General features: G+C 27.3%; 2 protein-coding genes across 2 annotated transcripts; both read left to right on the top strand.

Annotated features, from left to right (window-relative positions):
- The first annotated feature begins 1,843 nt into the window (after positions 1-1,843).
- On the top strand, positions 1,844-2,407 carry LOC113547794 (zinc finger protein 37A-like). Its single transcript, XM_026948299.1, has one exon. The coding sequence runs from the start codon at positions 1,844-1,846 to the stop codon at positions 2,405-2,407; it is 564 nt and encodes a 187-aa protein (XP_026804100.1).
- Positions 2,408-10,520: 8,113 nt separating this feature from the next.
- LOC113548271 (mitochondrial ribonuclease P catalytic subunit) lies at positions 10,521-15,078 on the top strand. The gene is made up of 6 exons (XM_026949068.1): positions 10,521-11,202; positions 11,273-11,645; positions 11,723-11,966; positions 14,330-14,466; positions 14,548-14,740; positions 14,881-15,078. The coding sequence occupies exons 1-6, from the start codon at positions 10,692-10,694 to the stop codon at positions 15,016-15,018; spliced, it is 1,596 nt and encodes a 531-aa protein (XP_026804869.1). The 5' UTR covers positions 10,521-10,691; the 3' UTR covers positions 15,019-15,078.
- Positions 15,079-25,228: the final 10,150 nt, after the last annotated feature.

Below are 25,228 nucleotides of genomic sequence, written 5' to 3'. Positions count from 1 at the left end.
TAAAATATGCCCTAGAGAGAGGGGCGGGTGTACGATTTAATTTGTACCGGGCGCCAAAATCTTAAATGCGGCCCTGTCCTCGCGCCCACGGGGGTTATGCGTGTGTTGTATGAAAAACGGACAAAAATGAATACAATTTACGACATTAATAATATTGTGTTATGATGATAATATTCAATATTCTCGCCAAATTGTCCAAATAATATAGAAATAACACTAATATCTAATAATAATTATAATAATATAACAAAACAATCGAATGAATTTTCAGCTATATGGTACGGCCAGCGAAAAGTGAACCGCGATGATAGTCGCGCTTCTTCCGTCCGTTATTTTCATATTCAAGGGTTCTACGTCTGTAAGTGGACAAACAACAACAAGCTTGAAGTACCGTCGCGTATTTTAAATTTCAGTAGGTTTTGAGAATATAATTTTTATTTCAATGCAGCTGGTTTTTATATTCACATTCCAACATTCCATAATCAATTAACGTTTTACGATTACTTAATGTTTTACGCGAGAATATACAGTGAAGCCTCTGAATAGCGGACACTCTCGGTCACCAAAATTTTGTCCGTTATTCAGAGGGGATACATTTTTGAAATTTATTTATATAATAATGTACATGTATATGTTTGTATAATGTTTAATGTTATTACTTATTATTTATTGTAAATTATTATATTTTTATATTTTTACAAATTATTATTATTTAAAGTATATTTTTACAACCAAAATTAAAATTATAAACAGGTATTTTTAAATTATTTTTGTTTGAAAAAATCGGTGAGCTTGTCTGTTTATAATTACACCGTCTCTGTGCAATCTCAATAGTAATACGAGAATGTGAATACGAATGTGAATACGTATTATTTTCAAATACAGATTAGGGACTTACCATTATTTTAAAAACTTCCTATTAAAATAATGTCCGTTATTCGGATGTTTTCCTATTGAAAAGTAGAGAAAATGTCCCCTTTCCCCAAAAAATGTCCGTTATTGGAAGGTGTCCTATAGTGGAGGTTTCACTGTATATGTATACTTCACATCAGGGATGGCCTGGCCCACCGGGATACCGGAAGACTCCCGGTGGCCTGATTTATTGGGATTTGTCATTGGCCTGACGGCTATATCATATTATTTTTTCGAATAATTAGGTAGTTTTTAATTTTTTTATACTAAAAAAAAATATTTTATTTATATTTGTTAACTACTATACATCAGTATAAAAATCCCGATTCGAACACCTGTAGCCCGTAAAGTAAATTATAATATAATAAGTTATTAGTGGTAGTTTTTAGACTACCAATTACTAATAGATAATAACTAGAATTGCTCATTGAATATGGGTATTTTGGGATGCATAAAAGCATTATTATTATTATGTAGTTTCGTCGGAGAATTAATACATTTTTCAAATAACTGAGCATTATTAAAAATGTCGGTTGCAGATGAAATAATGAATTGGGAGATTGATATAATGACGAGGATGATTTGGAAGTTGACTGATAAAATAAGTCAAGTTATGTCATCTGATATATTATGGCAATTAATATTTCGTAGGCGATTATCGTCGATTATAAAATATAGAGATAAAATAGACTGAGTTGCGAACAATATTATTTATGTACAAAACGGAGATAAACACAATACTGGTTTGAAAAATTGTGTTGACAACCAATCTAATACATCAAATTACAAATACGTTATTTAAAAAACATTTACATTCTCGCTCTAGTCGCACGTAATATCGTATCTACCATTATAACTTAACGAGTTAATCTGTTTTCGTTATATTATTATTATTATTAGTATAATTGTGAAAGTATTTCTTGTTTGAGACATGGAATTATTAGAATTTACTCAGAACTGTCATCTGACGATGCGTCAACGGACAGGAACGGATCTGAAGATTGTCATTAACAGCGAGCTGACGGTGCACCCGCGTACGTGCACCGCGGTTAAAAAATCATACCCGTGCGGCGTATGCGGCAAGGAGTTCATCAGTAACAGCGTACTGACGATACACCAACGGTCGCACACCGGCGAAAAACCGTATGTTTGTTACCAGTGCCATAGATCGTTCTCTCACAAAAGCAACTTAACCAGGCACCTGAGGGTGCACACGCACGAAAAACCGTACGACTGTCAAGTTTGCGGCAAGTCGTTTGCCCGAAAAAGCAATTTGACCAGTCACGTGCAGACGCACGAGGATAAAAAACCGTACCATGACTGCGGTGAATGTGACGAGAAGTTTAGTACGAGTGATGATGGCACGCCGACGTTACCGGGCGGACGCATCACACGGGCGAGAAGCCGTGCCACAGCAGTAATAACGTCCGAGATAAAATGTAAGACTAGCGGTTTGACGGTACACCAGCGGACCACTGTGACCGTACCACTGTGACGTGTGCAGAGGCAAGTAGTTCACTCGTTGTGACAGTCCGACGAGTTACAATAAAAGGACGATGTTTTTGTTTATACGGACGTGTCGGAAAGTTGCACGACGCCGTCTGCTATAAGCGTGTTTGACAAAAATTATCATTTCGATATTAATTGTTAATGATGCTATTTGATAAATATTATGTCTGTGACAGTTAATAACACTCTATATAATGTATCTCTTGTTGTTTTGAAAAATAAAATAAAAATATAAATATAAATAATATATATGTTCGTTATTAACTGCACCACACCTGTGTTCATTTACTTCATTTCATCGTTTTGTGTGCGCCAAGAGTAAATATAGTTATATGTTTCGATGTTTTATACTATTTATATTTTATTAACGTTTGTAGCGAAAACCATTTAGTCGTTGTTCGTCTTTATTTTTAATAAATAAGTAGAGCTATATAGATAAATCACAAGATAAAAATACAATATAAAATAATAATTGCCAAGTTAAAGAGGTGAAATTCACACTGTATAAATGGTATCGATGATAAGACCCTATATATATCGCCATATTACTTCCTCTTGAAAAAAATGACCTGTTTTTTGGACGTTATCGGCGAGCGATAAAAGTTGGTTTGTCGTCATTGCAGTGTAACTAGCTCGGCGTTGAACGAAGCTTGGTAGACGTGGGTGAATTTTGAAATCCTAGATTTATATTCCATATTTTATTGAAAATATCATTGTTATTAATATTAATTATATCATAGGTAAATTAATTTAAATTAATATCGGGAACAGTTATTTACTTAATATGTATACATTATATACATTCTAGTCAGTAATAATTTATAATTAGATTAACATATTTTTAGTAACCTATTCAACTAATTGTCAGTAGTAGTACAATAACTAAACAGGTACATTTTATTACAATGAAGCCGTGACAACATAATCTATTATTATCTTTGTTAGTTTGTTACTACATAATACGTATTAGATATGTATACAATAATCGAAGACTAGGTATAGTAATAACACTAATAACATGCGAGGTGTTTGGGTGAATAGGTTAACATGTTTGTGACGAAGAAGGGTTCATCGGATTCAGTACAAAGTATGCAGTAAGTAGACAGTTAAGTCTTTGTGCTAAAGTTGAATAAAATGATAAGAGACTATTTTTATCATAGTACTTTTAAACTTTGCCATTCATTTTTATATAAAAAAAAATTGTTTTTTAAAGTTTTTAAGTTTTTCATAGAGTATAATATTTATGTTATTAAAAGATTGTAATAAATGGGGCAACATAGTGCAAAAGTTATTTTTTTTAGTTCTCTTTATCAACTTTTAAAGATTATTCAATTAAAAAAAAATCATAAGTATGTATTAATGACCACATCCTAAATAATATATACTATAAGTTTGAAAAATTTTTAATTTTATTTCTATTATAGGCTTATAAGTCTTTAAAGGTTAGCCTTTTACTCTGCCTAACGTTCCTTTACGACCTATACGAATGTCGAAAGAAATTAACATATCTATCTACACCCTTTGTGGTAAATTGATAATCCCTGTTTTGGATTTTAATAACAATTTCTATAATATATTACAAAAACGTTGGGTTTTAGAACGCTTATGCAAAGCGAGTAATAAAAAACCCGTTCAATTTAAAATATCTGAGTCTATTTGTATAATATAGGTAATGAAATTGAATACACCTACTTTCGAGTACAATACAACATTTAATTAAATGGTAACTATGAAATGATATAAAGCGCCATAATAATATGCTCATTCATAGGCAGTTCACATTCACGATTAGGTGTATTACCGAAACAATATGGGTATATAAAAATGCAAAAAATATCAATTATTATTCTTATAGTACATTTTACACAGCTACCTATTGACAGTTTTTTTTAGAAAAAGAAATAATTTTTCCTTTTTTTTAATAGTTAGACTGTAGGGTGTTAATTTGACTTCTAAAAATAGACTAGAATCAGGGGTGGACTTACCATTTTTCCGCCTCTAGGCATTACAACACTGTCCACCGTAACCAAAAAAATAAGTATATGTGACCATATTCAAAAACACAACTTTGGAATTAAATAAAGTTTAATAAAGTTAAACTATTTCTGTGTTAGGCTAAATATTTGTTAGGTCTTTTTCGTACAGAAATATTCAAAGACCTAGCAGATTGTGTTTTTCCTCAGTAAAACATACATCGACATGAACTTCTAAATGTAGAACTTCATTTACAAAATCATTAAATTCTACATTATTTATTTAAATATCTTGAAGTAATTTAACCAATTTTCTAATTTCTTGATTGTATAATTCCTTAATTTGTGGTAAAATGTAAATGTTCTACAGAAAAAAATCGTACGCATGTCAGTATATCATCTAATTTCTAGTTCATGATGCAATCTATCTAAAATTAATGGGAATGTATGTACAAACGTAAAAACATACGTATTTTAAATATATCGTGCCGATAAATTTACATTTTCATTTTTCAGATTCAGATGTATCATGAAATATGTATTGTTCGTTTTTTTCTTATTGTAGTTACTTTGTACTTCTTACTTAAATAATACTTTCGTAACAATTTTTATGAGTCTGCTGTCTGCCCCATAAACCTAATTAAACTACTGGGTGTTTCAAAAGTCTTCATATGATTACAAATTTATAAGGGCGCCCATTAGAGGGTGCAAGGAGATGACATGTCACCTCCCCTAGAAAAATTATTATTAATTTTTTTAATGATAATACTTCATGATGTACATACATATACTCGTACTTTGTTAATCGATTATTGTCGTACGTTGTAATACTATGTTGATCAATCATCGACATATATATATATATATAGTATATATGTATAATGATTATAATACTATAGTGTTATTTATATTTTATATATATATATATTTATGAAATATGGAAAAACCAGTTCTCCTCGCTTTCATGCATTGTCTGATTTATCTTCGTCTTTTTCAATAATATTTATTAATACGTACATACAATATAACAAAGAGTTGTAAAATTGCATAATAATATTTGGCAAAATATTTTTTTCTCATTAATGTTTCAAATTATTTCAAATTGAAACAATTTTTGTTTACAATAGTTGTTATTTGTTAAAATTTTAAAATAAATTTATTACAATGAGTGATATTAAACAAAAATTAATTTAAACGTTCGACTCCTTCACCCATAGCTCAAACGCCTCAAACTACAACTACAACTTGTATTAGCAGTGATATTGATACAGGTAAATGAATAAGTAATTAATTTAGTTCATACATTTGCATAATTTAAGAAGAAAATGGAAATTAATTGATTGATATTTTCAACTCATTTTAAATTTAGCTAGGTATTTTGCAAAATATCTTTTATTAATGATTCTTATGTATTTTCATTATTAGCTGACGAAACTGCTGACATAAGTGGAAAAGAGCAATTATCAATAGGTATTCGTTACTTTAACATGCACAATTTTGAAGTTAGAGAAGAATTTCTAGGTTTCATTGAAGTTCAAGACCTAAGCGCTGAAGGTATTGCAAATGCCTTAATTAATATTACTAATAAATATGAATTAAATATGTTAAAACTTATCGGCCTTGGATTTATTAGATGTTTAACAATGAGTGGTAGAATAAATGGAGTACAAAGAATCATGTGGCACAAGTATCCAATGGCATGTTTTTATCATTGTGCTTCACATAAACTGAACCTTGTCATAAATGATCAAAACGCTATATCAGATATTAGAAACACTTCTAGTACTATTAAAGATATATGATTTTATAGAGAAGGTATTCTACGTCAAAAATTAATTCCAAATGTTCCTTTATTTTGCGAAACACGTTGTAAAATATAAATCTGTCAGACTATATAGTAAGTATTTTGTGGAAACACTTTTTAAAACTTCCGTCTACAACATGCACGGTAGAAAGGTCATTTAGCACCTTAAGACAAGTAAAAACTTGGACAAGAAGTACTATGGAAGAATATAGGTTAGATGGACTGTGTATGCTCAGCGTTCATAGACAAAAAGTTCAAAACGACAACAAGTTCATTGAACAAGTAGTTTCAACATTTGGTTTGCAAAAACGCAATTTGCAATTTTTGTTTTAAAATATTATTTTTTTTTTTTGTTTAATAAAAGCAAATTGGTCGATTCTTAATTTTTATTTTTTTTTCTATTTTAAGATTGTCACCCCTCTTGGTTTTGACAGATTGGCGCCCTTGCAAATTTATATAGCTCGGCAATCGTTAGCCGCAGGAAAATTACCCATATACTAATTGAAAGATAACTTAAAATAAACTTGGTTATCTAATCTCTTCATTAGTATATGGGTCGTTTACTAGTAGCTAACGTTTGCCGAGCTATATAAATTTGTAATCGGATGAAGACTTTTGATACATTCTGTATAATATAGTTGAAGTACGTCAAAACAATAAATATTGACATTTTGTAACTTATTAGTACTTGTGGAGTTTAACGTTTAATCAACTAAGCAAAACCCCATACAAGATAAAACTGACATGATTTTGGTTACTAATTAACTAATTTTATTTATTAGAATATTATTTATAGTTTTTATTAATACTATTTAATATTTATTATTAGTCCTTTTGCCTAATTTCTAGTAATATCATTACTTATTACTTAACCGTTACGATTGTCGTCAACAATAAACTATTTCCAAATAAATATAATTAATTAACTTTTCTTAAAATAAAATATGTTTGACAAAACGATAACTATATATAGATAAAGATATAATACCCGGTAAGGCCCGTTTTACATGGGCGTGTATCATACGCGACGTATAGTACGCGCGCGTTTTCGGTTACATTGGTTAAATACATACGCGACACTCCGACGATTACCGTTTCTTGTTAGAAAAAACAAGTATACAAATGAAAATATTGCTAAATATCTATAATTATCATTATTATAATGTAAATACCAAGTACTTTATCAAATTTATTAATTAAAAATATTCAATATATTAGTTTCATTAATAAATATTATAATTATTAAATATAAAACAAAAAATTAAAACTTATTAAAAAGGTAATAACAAAAATTTGCGCTCCTAAAATATTTTATGGATTAAGCACATGTCTTGGTTGCCTATGCGTAAATCCGCCCCTGGCTAGAATACATATAAGAACGTCGGTCTATCTTTTAAAACAATAATTTCAATAATCTAAAAATTTACTACGAAAAACATCAGAAAACTATATTTTTTAAAAAACTATATTCTATGTGTATTATCCGGATTCTGGGTGAAGTAATTAGTTTTGACTTTCGAAACTTTACATACACAATTAGGTGTGTCACTGTCTCGCTGAAACAATATAGGCATATAAAATAAAAAAGATGTCTTTTTTATTTTTCTTACAATGATCACAGCCTAAAGCCACCTGTTGACGGTTTCAAAAAAAAAAAACTAATATTACGTATTTTTAAAAATGTAGCAGGGTGACTTGTACAAACAAGCTATAATTCATAAGGAACGTTGCCCTATCTTTTAAAACAGTAATGCATTCCATTAATTTTACTCGTACAAAATTTGCTCGTTAAATATACAATTTTAAAATATTTTGATAAAAAAATGTATTCTTTTTTTATTATAAATTTAACAAGTTCTGTACGTACATTTGTTGTTACTTATTAGGTATACGTATACGCACGTAGTTTTAGTGATTGTTTTCTTAAAATATTATAAATGTACCTATTACTCGTATTTTTTTTTAATTAATAAAAATCAACAAAAGTGTTAAAACGATACAATACCATACCGAAATACTAAACACTCCTTTACTTAAATACCCATTATTAATTATAATAAAATACCAATATGTCGACCGCGGCACTATTGAGTGCATTCTTAATATCTGTGTTAAAAAAAAAAATTCAATATTCCACGTTTTGGTAAACAAGAAATATTTCAATCTCTATAATTATTATATTATATACGTATTATATAAATATGTATATTATATAGTATCTCGTGTGATCCGTCGCCAACGGTCAACGGATCGGTTTTCCGCTCGTCCTAACCCGCGTGACTGGCGTGTTTTTGTGCGTTTTCGTGCTACAACGTGCGAGTGCATAAAAAGACGTTCGACGTATTATCCCGCTGTCCGATGATATTCGCGCGCGCCCGACAATAATAATTGTCGACACCCTTATGACACGTGACACGCAGAGATCGTCGTCGTCGTCGCCGTCTCCGCGTGTTTTCACCTTTGCCGATACAAAACGATCGCCGTATGACCGCAGTGTAGCGGATCTGTATAGCCGTTCTGCGGTTACGTCCTCGCGCGTAGTGTACTAAGTGTACTGGCTTTTTTTTTTTTTTTGACACGATATCACTCATCGCCGTGGTCCGGTAAGTAACAATATACATCGCGGAATTTTCGATTTGAGTCACTTCGAGCAGCTCTGTTCAAACGTCATAAACGATGTCCCGCCAGAGAACTATTTGACCGTTTGAGTAAATGTATTTTTGGTTTTGTTGCAATAACATTACAACAATATACATTTTACATTATTATTATACCAAGGTACGGTTTAGGCGTCAAAAAGTGGAACAGCACGGCGTCATGACGCCGCGTCTAGACGACGCTTACCCATGTCCAGACCGGTGGTTGTCTGGACGTTGCAGGGAAACCGTACCTTTATAAATTGTATTGTATTACACTAATATATTATGTGTTGTTTCTTTTTTTTTTCGCATTGTCAAGTATATGATATTAGCGCGCAGTGGCGCCGGACCTATAACCTAAGAGGGCCGACCCTCCCCTCATTTTTTGTTGGGTGGGGTCCGTGGGTAACCAAAAAAAATTATATGTGCAACAAGAAAAGGGATAAACAACAATACTGCCCGACAAATAACAATATTAAGCGTACTATTTGTATCGAATAAGTCAGTATTTCCCCACTTATTTTACTCGCGGTACATTTGCAGGAGTTTGAACGTTATGCGGAACCCCCATATCATTTTTGGAGCTGGTCTATATTAGAAACATAATTCGAATTCAAAAATATTATTGATTAATTTAAATCTTCTCGAATTTCTCACGGAACCCTTGGCACCGGCTGATGGAACCCTTAGGTTCCGCGGAACACCAGTTGGGAAACACTGGAATAAGTTGTCGAAGTACGTATGGTTAGCATAAATATATAGAAGGTTATAGCACAAAAGGTGGTGGGTAGCGTAGTGGAATGATTTTTGCCCCCCCCCCCCTAATTTAAACTTTGTTCGGAGTCATCACTGTAAGCACGTACCTATCTGCTACGTGTAGTATATTATACGTAACAGGCATGATCGCGAAACGCGTACGAACGAAACCGTTTGTAGATCTTCGACATCATCAATTTTCGTGGCTTACGAACCACGGTTTACATTCTGTGGTTCCTTCTGCATTCGTAACATTCTACCATAATTGTAGAAATAATACAACTGCACGTATAAGGTATAAAAGTATAATGAATATATTTTGTTAAAAAAATAATTACTAAAATGTAAAATACTAAATTACCAAGTGTAAAATATATAATAATAATACTATAAAGAAACCGAAAACTAAATAATATTATGTCCACGAGTAGTTTAGCAACATGCTTTTTTGGAATGCTGATACTAATTAGTAATTAGACATTTGTAATTATATAGGAACAATAAATTCCAGAAAATGATAATTTAAAATAAATTAGTGGAATTTTTCTGTTTCTATGATTATTTTCTGTATAAATAAACTAAAGAAAAATATAATAATAACATAATAAATTGAAGTAAAGAAAAATATAATTAACCTAGCTAAATTATGGTGCAATTGGTGACTTCTTCATTTTTGTTTCTCATTTCATCTCGTGTTCTTTTTACTATTAACACATTTACACATAAGGTTATTATGCATACATTATATAGATTGTTTATATTATATACTTATTAAAATAAGTAATAATTGTTTGGACAATTTTTAGCTAATTTATGGAATTTAATTTAAAATCATGGACAAATCTGTATAATTATCAATTATTATCATCGTTATCACTATTCACTTATCACTATTATAATCAAAACAAAACACATTTTTTTTTTAAATTCGTGTTTTAAACGTCGTATAAAGTATAATACCAATGATTTACTAGACTAAACTTATATACTTTACTCAACTTTAGCTAATTGATATTGTTGATGATGATCATAACATCTATTTAATTATTTTACATTTTATTAGTTATCTGTTTTTGTCTGCATGAATTTTATTTTGAAATGTGTTCATTAATAAGAAAACATCTGCAATGGAACTTACCAAAGATGGTAAGTCCAAGACAGACTAGTATTTATACTCAAAGGTTACTGTCAGTTGTTACTCCAAATATAACTGTGCCACCTAAAATGAAAGGCAGGTTTGCCAGTGGAGAACAAAAACGTATTATTACAGAATTTGTTACCAAATCAAATTCCCCAATAATTGATTGGAATGCTTTGAAATCATCTGTTTTGTCCATTAATCGTGGGTATATAAATGAAAAAAATATTAATGGATGCATATTAGAGACGTGTTCACAACAACAGCGTTCGGACTTAGTCAAGTCATTTATGAAGTATGTCAAACAATGTAGTAATGGTAAACCTAATATAGCATTAGAGTTATTATATATTCGTTCATGTTACAAGTCGCGAAAAGAATTGACAGACGATGACCAATATGAAATCCAGATCAATTGTCATTCTCTGTTTAAAAACAATCGACATTTATTGAATTCTGTTCTTCTTGAAGGTAGGTAGTATGATAATATGTAAATATCTATTTTTTTTTTTTTTATTAATTATCTTATTTTGTTATTTAGGTATAGTTATGGGAATCTGTTGTACACCTTTATGGCGTGATTCTTTGGAATTCATAAAAGCGTCAAAAATTGAAGATGACATTTCAGTAAATACATTAGTTTGTATAATTTTAAGGGCATTTGAAGAAGCAGAAATTGATTTAGGATGGAATTTAGTACACAATATTTTTAATCGACACAGAATACTACCATTAGAAATAGTTACAGCATGGTTTAATCTCTGTGAAAAAAATGTTAATTGTAGCCATCGTAAAATATTAGAATTTTTAAGAGATAATGAGTATATTATCAGAGAAGATTTAGCAGAACTAATTCGTAACAAATTAAAACAATTGGGCATTAAGACTACTACTACTATGATTTATCATAATAAGTAAATATTTTTTAGAACATACTTTGTTTTAGAGTTAAGAAATTATGTTTAATAATTATATGTATTTACTTATCTAGTGGAAAATGTAAGAATTGTAATCAAATATTGAAAAATGTTGATGTCACAGATTCAGAGTTTAAGATTCTTCAAGAATGTTTTTTATCAAATGTAATGATTGGAAAAAATATATTTAATAACTCTTCTCCACAAGAGTTGAACGATTTTAAAGATTTCATTGAAATAACTGCACCATATGATGTGGTAGTCGATGGATTAAACTTGGCATATGCATATCGAGGAAAAATTGGTAATCATTCTTTAGTAAGTATACTTCGGTACAATGGCATAGTATTCATTAATATATTAATAAATTAGAAAAATCTTTAATAATATATAAATTGTATATTTAACAAATGTGTCATGAGACATGGAAAATATTGTTCTATGATACTTACTAGTTAACACACAGCCCACAATGCCTTCACCAAAATTGATTTTGCATATAAGAACTCGAATAGTAAGGATTACCATTTAGTAGTTATGATATAATTCTAGTAGCATAAACATGCAAAAAATATATGCATAGTATATACCTATTTACTGGAATATACTTGGGCAGACCCTGTTTTTAGTGGGCATATGAACAAAGTTTTAAAATAACACTTTAATAATAAAAAAAAACAAAATAATTTTTAGATATGATCAATTTTAAAGGATTTATTTTAAGAATTGAACAAGATTTATAAAATTATATCTTTTTCAATAACACTTATATCAAGTATTATATTACTTTTTATAACTTATCTTTTAAATTTATTTATTAAAAAGTAAGGTAGCATTTTTCATCTACTAATAATGTCACTGTTCTTTAAAAATACCAATATTTAAAATGATATTCAGTATTCAATCATACTGAATAAATAATATGATAATTAATAAAAGTATTTTTGTATTGTACCATTTTTAATAAAAAGAATATGCTTAATGGTAGACATCACCTACCTAGTTTTAACATTGTTAAGAAAATGTAAATTATACAATTTAATTTAAATAACATTTGTTGTTATACTAATTGTCGCTGCTGCCGATCTTAATTTAAGATCAATTTAAAAAAAAAATTAAAATAAAATATGCTTCATGAATATAAATATTTCATATTAATTTAAAACAATTTAAACAATATTTTGCTTTTCTTGTATTAAATATAATTTTTATTTAATTAACTTTTAAGTATTTAGATTTTCAACAAAAAAAGCAACTAGTATTTAACATAGTTCAATAAAAATTAGGTGGACTAGGTATTTAATAATAGTGAATAACACAAATGTGTATTCAAATAAATGGATTTTCATAACTAAAAGAAAAATTATTGATTTTGACTTGAAAATTCTTGAAATTTAATATCTGTTTGTAATAAGTATTAGTGACTAGTACTTAATTTAGTTTAATAATCGATATATCACCAAATTACACCATATGTATCACTCTAAGTAACTAATTTTATCAAAAATTGATATATTTAAATTTGAGTTTTTAAGACTTATAATTATGTATAATTCATAGGAAAATTTTGATTTAATGGCGTAGAATTTAAAAGTAATTTATTGCTCTATGCCAGTGTTTTTCAACCGGTGTGTCGTGACATACTCGTGTGTCGCCGGGTAAGTCCAAACGTGTCGCGGGAAGTACTAACCTTTTTGGTTCTATATTTACAAAAATTAATAGGTATTATTCTTATTTTTTTTTATTGTGTGTCACAAAGTATGCAAATTTTTATTAGTGTGTTGCCACAATACAATGGTTGAGAAACACTGCTCTATGTAATAACATTTTATAAATATTAACTTTTTAACTTATTTTTCATATAATAATAATAATAAAGAAAAGAAATGATGAAGTTACATTTAGTTAGGTTCTAATTTTTATAAGGATAATAGTTGAAAAGTTAATTTGTTAATTCTAACGTGAAAATTATGATAGACAAAATACAGGTTTTAATTAAACTAATTAATTTTAAAATACATTGAAATATTTATTACAGATTATGACAAAAATAATTTGCACAAAAATTGGGATTTATTTAGACAAATGTGAATTATTTTATTGTTTGACAAAAATTTTTTTTTATAAATATCCAAAAATTGTATATGCTTCATTAATCAATTTTTATTCAGAATTTATGTGGAGTTCACCTCTCGGAAAACAAAATACATTTTAAATTATTTTAAAAGATATATCTGAGTTCTGGCCTCCAATCTAATTATGATAAAATAAATATTATACCTTTACTTACTTATACATGTATATTATATACATATTTTTTTAGATTTATAAGTATGATACATTTTTTATTATTTATTTATTATATTGTTTATTTTATTTATGGTGGGGTTATAACAAACAAGAGTGGCGGGGCGATAACAAACAAGTACTTTCATTTATTATAATTTTTAAAACTAAAAAAATATAGATAAAAAAATTAATATGTTAGATTTTTCTTTTAGATATATGCGATTAAATTTAGTACTTTCAAATAGACAACAATTGAAAAAAAAGTATTTAAATAATAAAATTATTGTTATTTAAAAATACTTGAGATAATACATGGCTTTTGAGATAAACTGTATCTGTAGTTTGTTTGGTAATTTTTATTAATTAGATATTATATAAATTTTGTTATATAGACCAAGATTATCATGAAGAATTTTATTGAAAAGAAATTAAAAGTGTTATTAATTGGCAGAAAACATCTAATTAAGATGCTGGGAAAAGAATTTGATTTTATAAAAGAAAATGCCCAAGTATTTTTTACAAACGATCTGTAAGAAAATGATTATGTTATACAAATTAATCTTAAACAAATACAAATGTATATTTATAATATTTTATTTATTTTGCTTAGATCTAAAGATGATCCATTTGTTTTATATGCTGCAATGTATAGTGGTATTAATACAAAAATTCTTACCAGAGATCTTATGCGTGGTCATAAATTTTTGTTACATGATCTTCACATGAAAAGCATATTTCAAAAATGGTTACAAAAACATAGATTAGGATTAAAAATACGTCCTGGGGATGAAGTTATTATTAAAGTAAGGTCATATACAATAACATATTTATCTTTATGTGTAATCTAATACTAATACGCTAGTATGTACCAAATATATTTAATTTAGTTGTTTTAAAAATATAAATAATAAAATATTAAACTAAATTTAATTTATTATTTTAGGAGCCTATAAAATATTTACAAGCAACTCAAGAATCTGCAAATGGAATATGGCACATGCCTTACCAAGAATACAAAGAACGTGGTTCCTGGTCTAAACCTGATTCATCACCCGATAAATGGATGTGTATACAAATGTAGACTGAACTATAATATATTTAATTTATATTTTTTTTTTTTATAATATTACACTGTTATGAATGTTATGATTGACAAAAATATATAAATTTTTAATTAACTATTATTGATTTATTATTGATAAGTATCTATTTTTACAGATATTTATAAACATTTTATTATTTGATACTTAGTAGTTAGTATTCTATGTTTATTAGCATGTATTGTTGAAAATTAAGGATTAATAGAACAACTAATTTTTACAATGTTATAGATATTGCAACATTTTTAGATGTTTAAATCTGTGTTTTTAATAGATATTAAATAGTTACATGATTTTTTTTTAAATTTTTTGGAAAATTTACAATCTGTATTTAAATAAGTAATAAATATTACTGACACAGGTATTTACATGATAATATTATAAAACAACACATGAAGATAAAGCAAAAGATGAGGGAAGTCTTCCAACGATGAAACCCTCTGATAATTAATAATTTAAATTTATTTTAATAGGTCATGGCATCGGCACCTTTTGAGGCGGGGATTATCGGAAAGAATATGTGATAATAGATGGTAGATTTAAGGGTTAGTATGGCGCAAGGCCGTAACTGAAAAAATAATTGGTTGGGGGGGTCCAACATTTTTTTTAAATATAAATGCTGAACATTTTTAGTCAATAAACTATTTTCACGACTAAAATATTTATACTATTAAAAATTCCGGGGGAGGGGAGTCCGGACCCCTTAGACCTCCCCCACAGATACGGCCCTGGTATAGTGTTGTAGTTTAGGGTGAAACTTATAAAAATATATTTTAGATCAACTATTGCAATTTTTTTAAGCCTTTGTGTAAGGTTTCATTTGTTACAATTATGATTTATGTATAACTAGGGAACAAATTTAAATACAAATTGCATTTTTTGACATTTTTATATTTTTAAGTCATTTTTACATAAGAATTGATAAAATTCGATAAAAATTAAGCAGCATCTGATTATACAGTGCTATTATGAAACACATGGAAAAGTATAACGAATGTATCTATCTAAATGTTACATTCATTTTTTGGAAGTAATTTTCAAAATAAAAAGAAGATAGGAGAACTAGATGATGAAAACGATACGAATAATTAATACGTAAAAATAACAATTTTTAATCTTAAAAATAATTTTAAGAGTATGTTTTAGTGCATTTAAAAAAAAATTCTGTTATGAGTGCATTAAATCTTCATTTTTTAAGACATTTTTCTTGTTTTTTAGAACATTTAAATCCATTTCCTATTTATAACTTAAAGTAATGACTTTATAATCATTACGTAGAATAATTACTTATTGGTTTTATTTAGTTACATTTACATATTTTATTAAGTATTACTAGTTTTAGCCGTTTTAGGTATTAATTAATTTTTTTAAAAAGGTATCTCAATATTCTTTAAATTAAAATACATATTTTTATAACATAATATTGAGTTGTTACTAACTATTATTTTTCCTTATTAATTGTTTTAAAATAAAATCCAAGACTATATCTTTAACTGGAACTATTTTAAATTATATTTGGGTAGTATATACCTAATCTGTTTGTGTTCATACTTCACTATGTTAAAAATTTGGTATTGATAATTTAGAATTAAAAGAATATTAGCGTTACAAGTTATAACTTATAACACAGGTATATTTTAACATCTGTTTTTATTATACATACATATTTTTGGCAACAACAACTGAGCGATTAGCTGATACAATTATAAAATTATTTACATTTATATTTGTGTCAACAAACAAGTCAGATTATCAGCTGACTGCTGACACTTGACAGAGTTCTATTTCATTAATAAAATGTTTATTCTTTGCTTTTGTTGTATATGCTGGCATGCAGCCAACATCTATTCTGAAGGACAGAATGTAAATCGTATTAGTAATTTGTACTAATAAGTAATAGTGTAATGAACACTCATAGGCACAAATATTGTTTGAAATTTGAGGAGAGTTTGGGGGGGGCTGTAGCTCAGTTATATACTAGATTTTCAATGTATTATGTAGTAAAATCATTAGTTATTTTGGGGCTTTAGCAATTTTAGGGGGCTATGCCCTAGCCCCCCTATTTACGCCTATATGTACATCCATAGCCATACCTTAAAAAATTCGGGGGGGGGGGGGTGTCAAACATTTTTTTTAAATATAGATACTGAAATTTTATAGTCAATAAATTATATTTACTAAATGTGTACACTGTACATTTAATTTTGTACTTAGTCTTTGTGTTTTATTCTCACACAATACACAATGTTATATTTCGACCAAACAGGCAAACAACGACTGAAGTCATCAGTCATCACAGTCCATGATAGGATATCTTGTGTTTGGAGTTTGTCATTTTAATATGATACCATAAACATTGGTATCTAATATCTATTTAGTATACCTATTGGCTATTATATATTAGCGTTATCTCTGTTCAATGCTTACGTACAATTACACAATGTATACACATTACATAACACTATTACACTACATACATGCTAAGTAGGTAAAAAATTATTAGATTTCCAACTTTGAAATGATATCAAATTGGATTGAATGCCATCAAGATCATACTTTTGAGAAAAAATTAACCGTATATTTAAAAATAATCGGGAAAAATAAATAAAAAATCAAGAAAAACAGGGATTTTTTACGCAAAATCAGTTTTTTTACAAAATTTTTGGTTAACTCAAAAAAGAATAACCGCAGATAGAGGTACACATTTCTATGTACACAAAATGTTAAAATTAGTGTTTTATATACATGATACAATTTTCAAAATATTTTGACTATTTTCCAGCTATTTATAGTCTTATGGGCATGGCTGCATGAGGAATTACAGGTTTCTTATATTATTATCGTCAATAATAAATTTTTCTCTAGGTTAAAAAGCTTGAAAATTTAATATAAAGTTCTTTAAAAGTTTTAATCCTAAGTATTTAAAAATATCAATGATAAATAGGCACCAGTGCCGCAACTAACGCCTGAAGGGCCTCCAAAATGTATGTATCGGGGCCTCAGATTTGTATGAACTTTTTTTTTATATTTAATAAATATAAGCAAGATTTTAAAATATAATATAAAAAAAAAATTAATCCTTATCAGCGTGAAATGTAAATAATAATTATGCGATGTTATATTCTAGTCAATTTCTTCCGAAAGGCTATTTTTATACATACTGGAAACACCATGGGCTAACTCTCAGTACTCTCATCTTAGGTAAAATGTAGTAATATTAATAAGTTAACACTCATCATACGATTATGAGAACCGTCAACCGTTTATATTGTATTGTTAACGTTTGTTTTCGTACTTTGTGTCTTTGTTGTATGTGTTTAGTAGTATAGATTTAGTTTGTATTTTATAGATAAGAGGCTTGATATAAATGAAGAAAATCTTCGTTGGTTTTTAATCTTCGTTATAGTTTCTGTACCACTACATACAGCAATCGTCCAACTTAAAGAAAGTGTCACGGGTTTATACGAAGTAACTAACAAATTTAATTTTCTTGTACCTCAAAATATTTTAAAGCGTAGTGAACATGATGTCGTAAAGGCAACTTATGGCTCAACTATTTTATAAAAAAAGCCATCAGTACAAATATAATTAGACAAATTTTATGTATTAAAAATATATTTAAAGATTCTCTAAAAACAATATACAGCATAAAAAAATCTTATGCAGTGTCTATTAGACATTTAGACAATGATGTGGCCTCTATTTAAAAGATATTTTCAGTGCATGTATTATTTTCCTAACATTGCCCGTCACTATAGCAAATGTAGAACGTTCATTTTTCAAATTAAAAGTTACTAAAAATTATTTAAAAGGATGTCTCACCCGCATGTGTTGTCTCCGTCTTACACACGTACAACATAGTAAATTTTCGGTCACCAGTTTCAATAGTGTGCTTTTAGCTTTAATATTAGAGTGAATTGACCTATTATCAAACTTTTAGGTAAGAACATTATCTATGTTCTTTCGTTGGCTATTTACGATATTTTAATTTGTGTTGGTTGGTCTTAATAAAATTTATTATCCTATAAAGTGTTTATAGTATAAACATACATTGTTTCCAACTAAGTTGTTCCATAGGTTTCAAAAGTTTTTGAGGTGGAGCGGAAGTTGAAATTATAAGAGAAAGTAATATAAATATTTATTTTTGTGGTGTATGATATCTGAATACTATTGTATACCCCATCAAATCATAGGCCATTAATTTATCAACGACTCAATGAAATTTAAACACCACTGATAATAAGAGGCATTAGTGGCCTCTAAAATTAGCTGGCACCTGGGCTTCAAAATTGTAGTTGCGGCACTGATAGTCACGGTTTTTTTCTAAACGTTTGAAATTAAAATTCTTACAAAATTACGAAAAATTATTTTGTAGTTACCAACTTAAAAGTAACCTATAAATTTGGATTAAATTACACATACTCGTACAACCATTTTAAACGAAGAATAACGATATGTTAGTTTCCTTGTTATAATACTAAAAACATATTATTCGTTGGGACTTACAATATTTATGTGTATTATAAATTTTAGTAATTTTAGCTATAAGATACGCCGCCACTGAGTACGCAATGACAAATAACATATTCAAAATATATAAATTATTGTAAGCTACGTATATTACCTATTTATATCATAAACCTATCCAAATTTCGCACTGTTTTACGGTGTAAATAAATGTATACTATTATAATAATAAAATATTAATAATATTTATAAATACAGTTTTCTGCAAAAACTAAATTATCCTACGGTAATTTTAATACTTTAATATATAGTAAAATAAATTACTTTAATAGCAATATCAAATATCATACATATCATGAAACTGCATGTATTTAGTGATATAGGTTGACAGACAATCTCCGGTGTTTCCTTTCAGAATCGTTTTTCTTATACAATGACATTATAGCATTAAATACAAATTTAAGTATAACCACTAAAACACGTTCATTACAATGAACAATTTAATACCTACCTATACATTATAGCTGAGCGGTACCCATATTCCCATTTATTTTATTTAATAGTTTTAATTCCTCATGAATTTATTGTGCTTGACAATAAATGAATACCATTAATTATAAATCCTAGTAGTATTATTTAATTAGTATTTATAACTATCAACCAATGCTAAACGATTTGTAATTATTATAAAATGTATAATTGTATAAGTATAATTGCAGTTTATTATAATATTGAAATTAATTTTATCAATTTGAACATGAAACTATTTGTATTACATATACATATCCTCATCCTGTGTTTATAGGTATTCATCTAATTTATTCCTATTGATATTAAATTGAATGCATAATTAGTGATAGTTGAAATTTTGTAAAGGTTATAGCTTATAGGCTTAGAACCATTATAGGTAAAGTTTTTTTAAGAGTTTCATAGGTGTATATTTTGTCACATCCGTGGGGGGCTAAACATTTTTGTCTTATTCAATAGCGTAATCAGGCATTTTTAGACGCTTCAGCTTACTAACTAGTGGCTACTCCTACTTTATTCTAGTTGAGACAACAAGTATACATATAGGTAATATAGGAACATAATAAAATAAAATATTGAATAGCTACTAAATTTTTTTTATTTTAATTGTATAAACATATAATTGCTTTGTGTAAATATATTAATAATCGTATCGGTATCAATAGATTTTGATAATTCTTTTTCAATAAACAAAAGGTGTTGTTGAACGTTTCTTGCGAGTGGGATAAATAACGAGTGGGAACTTAAAAATGTTTATATATATTATACTATTTAATTTTTATGAGTTTTACTAATCCCAATCACATTTTTAATTTATTTTAAGATATTATCTATTTGTTATATGAATCAATTTTTACTGTCTTTTGGTATTTACAGAAAAATGTTTTTAAATTTTCAGTTACATAAGTTGATATGATATGGTAAAAATATATTTGATTATAATAAATAAATACTAATAATATAAAAAAATATAAATGCTATATTTTCGGAAAAAATTATACATCAACTTACCGTAATACTAAAAGTAAAATAAATTACTTTTTAATTAGTATACCAAGAAATATATTTGGTAATATAGGCTGACAGACTGTTTCCGCCCAGAATTGTTTTCCTAATGATATTTCATTGAATTTAAATTTAACACACCCATAATAGTGACCCACTCGACACTTAATATATAATTATACGGCCATACGGAGAGGTTGATTATTTCTTTTGCACAAAAATGTGTTAGAATTTTGAAAAATAAAGTAGAGAAACTCAAAAATTAACAATTAAAAACTTTTCTTCAAGTGTACAGTTATATAATTCAGAACATAATATATATTATAAATTTATAAATATTATAGGTACCTTACCTTTTATAACCTTGGTAGTCTATTCTATATTAGAGTATTATAAAAGTTTTTTGAAATTATTGTTATATTATAAATAGAAATTAAAACTTTAACGATATACTTATAAATTGATAAATCGATGAGTTTGAAAAATAATTAGCTACCGGAATTTTTGCTAACTCTTTTTATGTTACTCAATTTTTGTCGTTACACTCATATGTAATTATTTGTAGGTAGGTTTATAAGTTTATTAAGTACCTATAATCTATTTCTATATCTAAATAGGTATCTATAAGCTAATGCTATAAATATTATATCTAGATGGAGAAGGAAAACAGTAAGGCCAATGATTTTTAGAGTGGACATAATTAAAGGGTGAATGAGAGACGAGACATGACAATTAGGTTAAAATCATTAAAATCCCATAAATTATGTCAGGTATGTAGGTATGTTACACTATTTGGGACTTTGGTATTTTAAAAAATATTCCTACATGAAAAAAACTTTAAATATATTATGTTAAAAAACATATTAAATATTTTACATCTCACACAAAATGACAACATTTAAGGTACATTTTCTTCCCACTTTTTTCAGACTTATTACATGACAACTTATATGTAGTTGGTGAAGTAAAAATGTGTATGTTATAGTTTCATTAAAAAAACATTTTAAAGAGTGTTTTGTACTTGGATATGCATATACATGTTACCTCTATCTTCACGGCCTACACGTGGAATATAATATATCATGTATGTTTATATTGGATTCTTATTACCTATACTTATAGGTCCTATAGAATAAAGTGATTTAAATAGTTAATATTAAAGAAAATGTATGTATTATCAAATTAGTACAGATGAGTATATAAACCATGATCTAATAAAGTTTTTTTTTAATATTTAAATTTTTAATGAGTTAAAAGTAGAAGTCAGAAGACTGTCGAAACATCGATAGCCAAAATATTGAAAAGTAAGACATGTCGATTGTGAAAACATCGAAAAGAACAACAAACCAAATTAATTATTAACTAATTAAAATGTATTGGACCAATTTTTTTCGGTTAAAATGATCGTCATAAATCGTTAAAATAATTAAAATTAAAAAAGGGTGGGCAAGTGGGTATTGTTCTGCTTTATAATAGAGATGGTGAGTAGGTTACTAAAGTAGATGTGTTAAATTTGAATGCAATGACAGGTATCATTGTGTACGAAAAACGATTCTTAACGGAGATAATTTGTTTGTTTTGGATAATTACTAATTAGTAGGATATATTATATTATTATTAGTTATTACCTATATTTTAATTATAATATATCGTTATTTTACGCGATTTCCTAAAATATTAATTTCATATGCTCATAAAATTTTTTCTATATAAATGCTATAATTTTTTTTACAGTTATTTGAAGAAAAAATTACGGAGGACCTTGAGTTGGGTTTTTAAACTTAAGTATAAATTAAAAAATTATTATGAATTTTCAATTTTAAAATTTCTTGCAAATTTTCGTGATTTTGACATATTTCGTAAACATTTGAACTTTAACAGTGTTATTCATAGTCATATTGGGCCTGGTTTAACAATGGTTCAATAGTAGTTTAATCGGAATTTTAACTTATTGACATTTCATACCACACCCAAAAGTAAGTAATTACTACATTTTCAAATTCAAATAACTCGTCTTAAAATAAACATAGTAAAAAAATTCTTCGCTGAAGCAGTTTATATTTTCATCTATACAAATTCGATAATATTATGTAAATTGGCTCTAATAATCTAATATTAACTATGTATAAATTAACTATAGTAAGAATCTAGTACATATAGATTTGCTTAATCCAATTTTAACAATTAACGAGTACTAGCTACATTTAACAAAATATGTTATCCTCAGTCTACTATATTTCGTATTCATATATAGTCATATAGCGTAAGCGTATAGACATCGACGCGCGCAGACTTAGTTCGTATGGTATGCGGCTAATGAAATGTGTATCCCAAAAATATAAATATCTTTTATTAAATGCTTAATGCTTAAAATTTAATATAAGGATCCTTGTAAACAGTTCAAAGTAAAACCAAGAAATTTAAAATATATACACAGTTAACTTAACTGTGTTATAAAACACAGTTATTTTTAGATATTTTAATTTCAAATGTTGATAAAATTTAGGTATTTAAACGAAGAACAACAATGTTAGTTATTTCATTATAATTCTAAAATAATATTTTAATAATATTCGTGGTGACTAAAAGCTTTTACGTTTATTATATGTATGTATAAGCTATGTGATTACGTGAAATAAGCTGAAAATTTCGACTACCTACTTACTTATTTTAATTTTATTCTATAACGTTATTAGTAATAATTTATTACTACATACTCAAAGACATTTTTAAAATGTTTAAATTAATTTTAAACTATTGCATATTTATAACACGAACCTATTCACACCGTTTTACGGTTAGGCGTTATTGATGCAAAAGTTCATAGTGATGATATTTATGATGTAAATAACATATCTTATTATAGTAATTAAATATTAATAAAATTAAATAAATCTATTGTAATACTAATAGTGAAATAAATTACTTAAATAGCAATATCAAAAAATGTAGCATGAAATATACTTAGTATGATATAGGCTGTCAGGCAATCTTTGCTTGAAATCGTGTTTCATGTATATTGATATATCATTAAATTTAAATTTATCATACGACATCTATATACTGTACGGCAGAGCAATACCCACTTGCCCACCTTAAACATTTTTATATGTATATTTTCAATAAATTATACTTATTAGGTATATAAAATTACAGAGTAGGGCAGTGGGCCAACCACGGGACAAAGACGTTTTATAAGTCTGTATGTTGCCATTGACCTATATACGGCTATATTACATAGGTACTCTGCACAGTTAGCACACATAAAATTGAAAGTGTTATAAAATAATGAAATCACTGAAATTCAAACTTTGTTAATTTTAATTTTTTATTTGTAATTGATCACAAATGACTATTTTACTTGTCATTTTTAATCCTATCCATTAATAATGTAAATATTTTGTATTATATTTCTATTTTAAAATGAATAATTAGTATTAAAAGAAAATTCAAATATACCACCTGTATTTGTTTATTGTCCAATTTAAATTTAAATTTAAAAAAATATTTTATTTTAAATATTGAAGCAGTTATATAGTGAATAAACTATTTTTGAAATTAAATAATCCATAATATATTATATTATATTAATAAATAATTAATCTTGTTTAAAATGCTTAAATACGTCAAGTATTCATAATAAAATGAAAAATATTTATACTATTATTATTTTTAAGTATTACCTGGTTCTTTAGTTAAATATTCTAATTTACAAGTTATGTACTGTGAAATCTTTTGAATTGTTGAATTTGAACTTATATAGAGAAATCTAAAATCAGATTTAGATAAACCTGAACCTATAGGTAGCTATATCGGTATTTCAACCAGTTTTAACCTTATTGTCATGTTAGCAAGAAAAAAACAATACCTAAATTAATACAGAAAAGTTTCTCTTCCATAATTCCATACAGTTTTTATAATAATACGGATAGTTTATACACCCTACTAGGAGTGTATTACTTATATTGTTATGTATTATGTAGATATACATCATATATTTATTTTTTATTATACCTATATTTCTAGTCATTTAAAATGAAAACGATGTCTTTTGTATAATATGATTAAATCAATAATAATAACAGTTTAGTATGTTTCTAAGGTAATAATAAACCTGAAACATATATTATTATAGTTAAGGTACAAATTGCATATATATTTTGTATTAAATATTTATATAGGTGGGTACTT

This window comes from Rhopalosiphum maidis, chromosome 1 (genome assembly GCF_003676215.2).
Source record: "Rhopalosiphum maidis isolate BTI-1 chromosome 1, ASM367621v3, whole genome shotgun sequence".
Classification (NCBI taxonomy): domain Eukaryota; kingdom Metazoa; phylum Arthropoda; class Insecta; order Hemiptera; family Aphididae; genus Rhopalosiphum; species Rhopalosiphum maidis.
The sequence above is the reverse complement of the archived record's forward strand: the minus strand, read 5'-3'. Positions and strand labels throughout refer to the sequence as shown.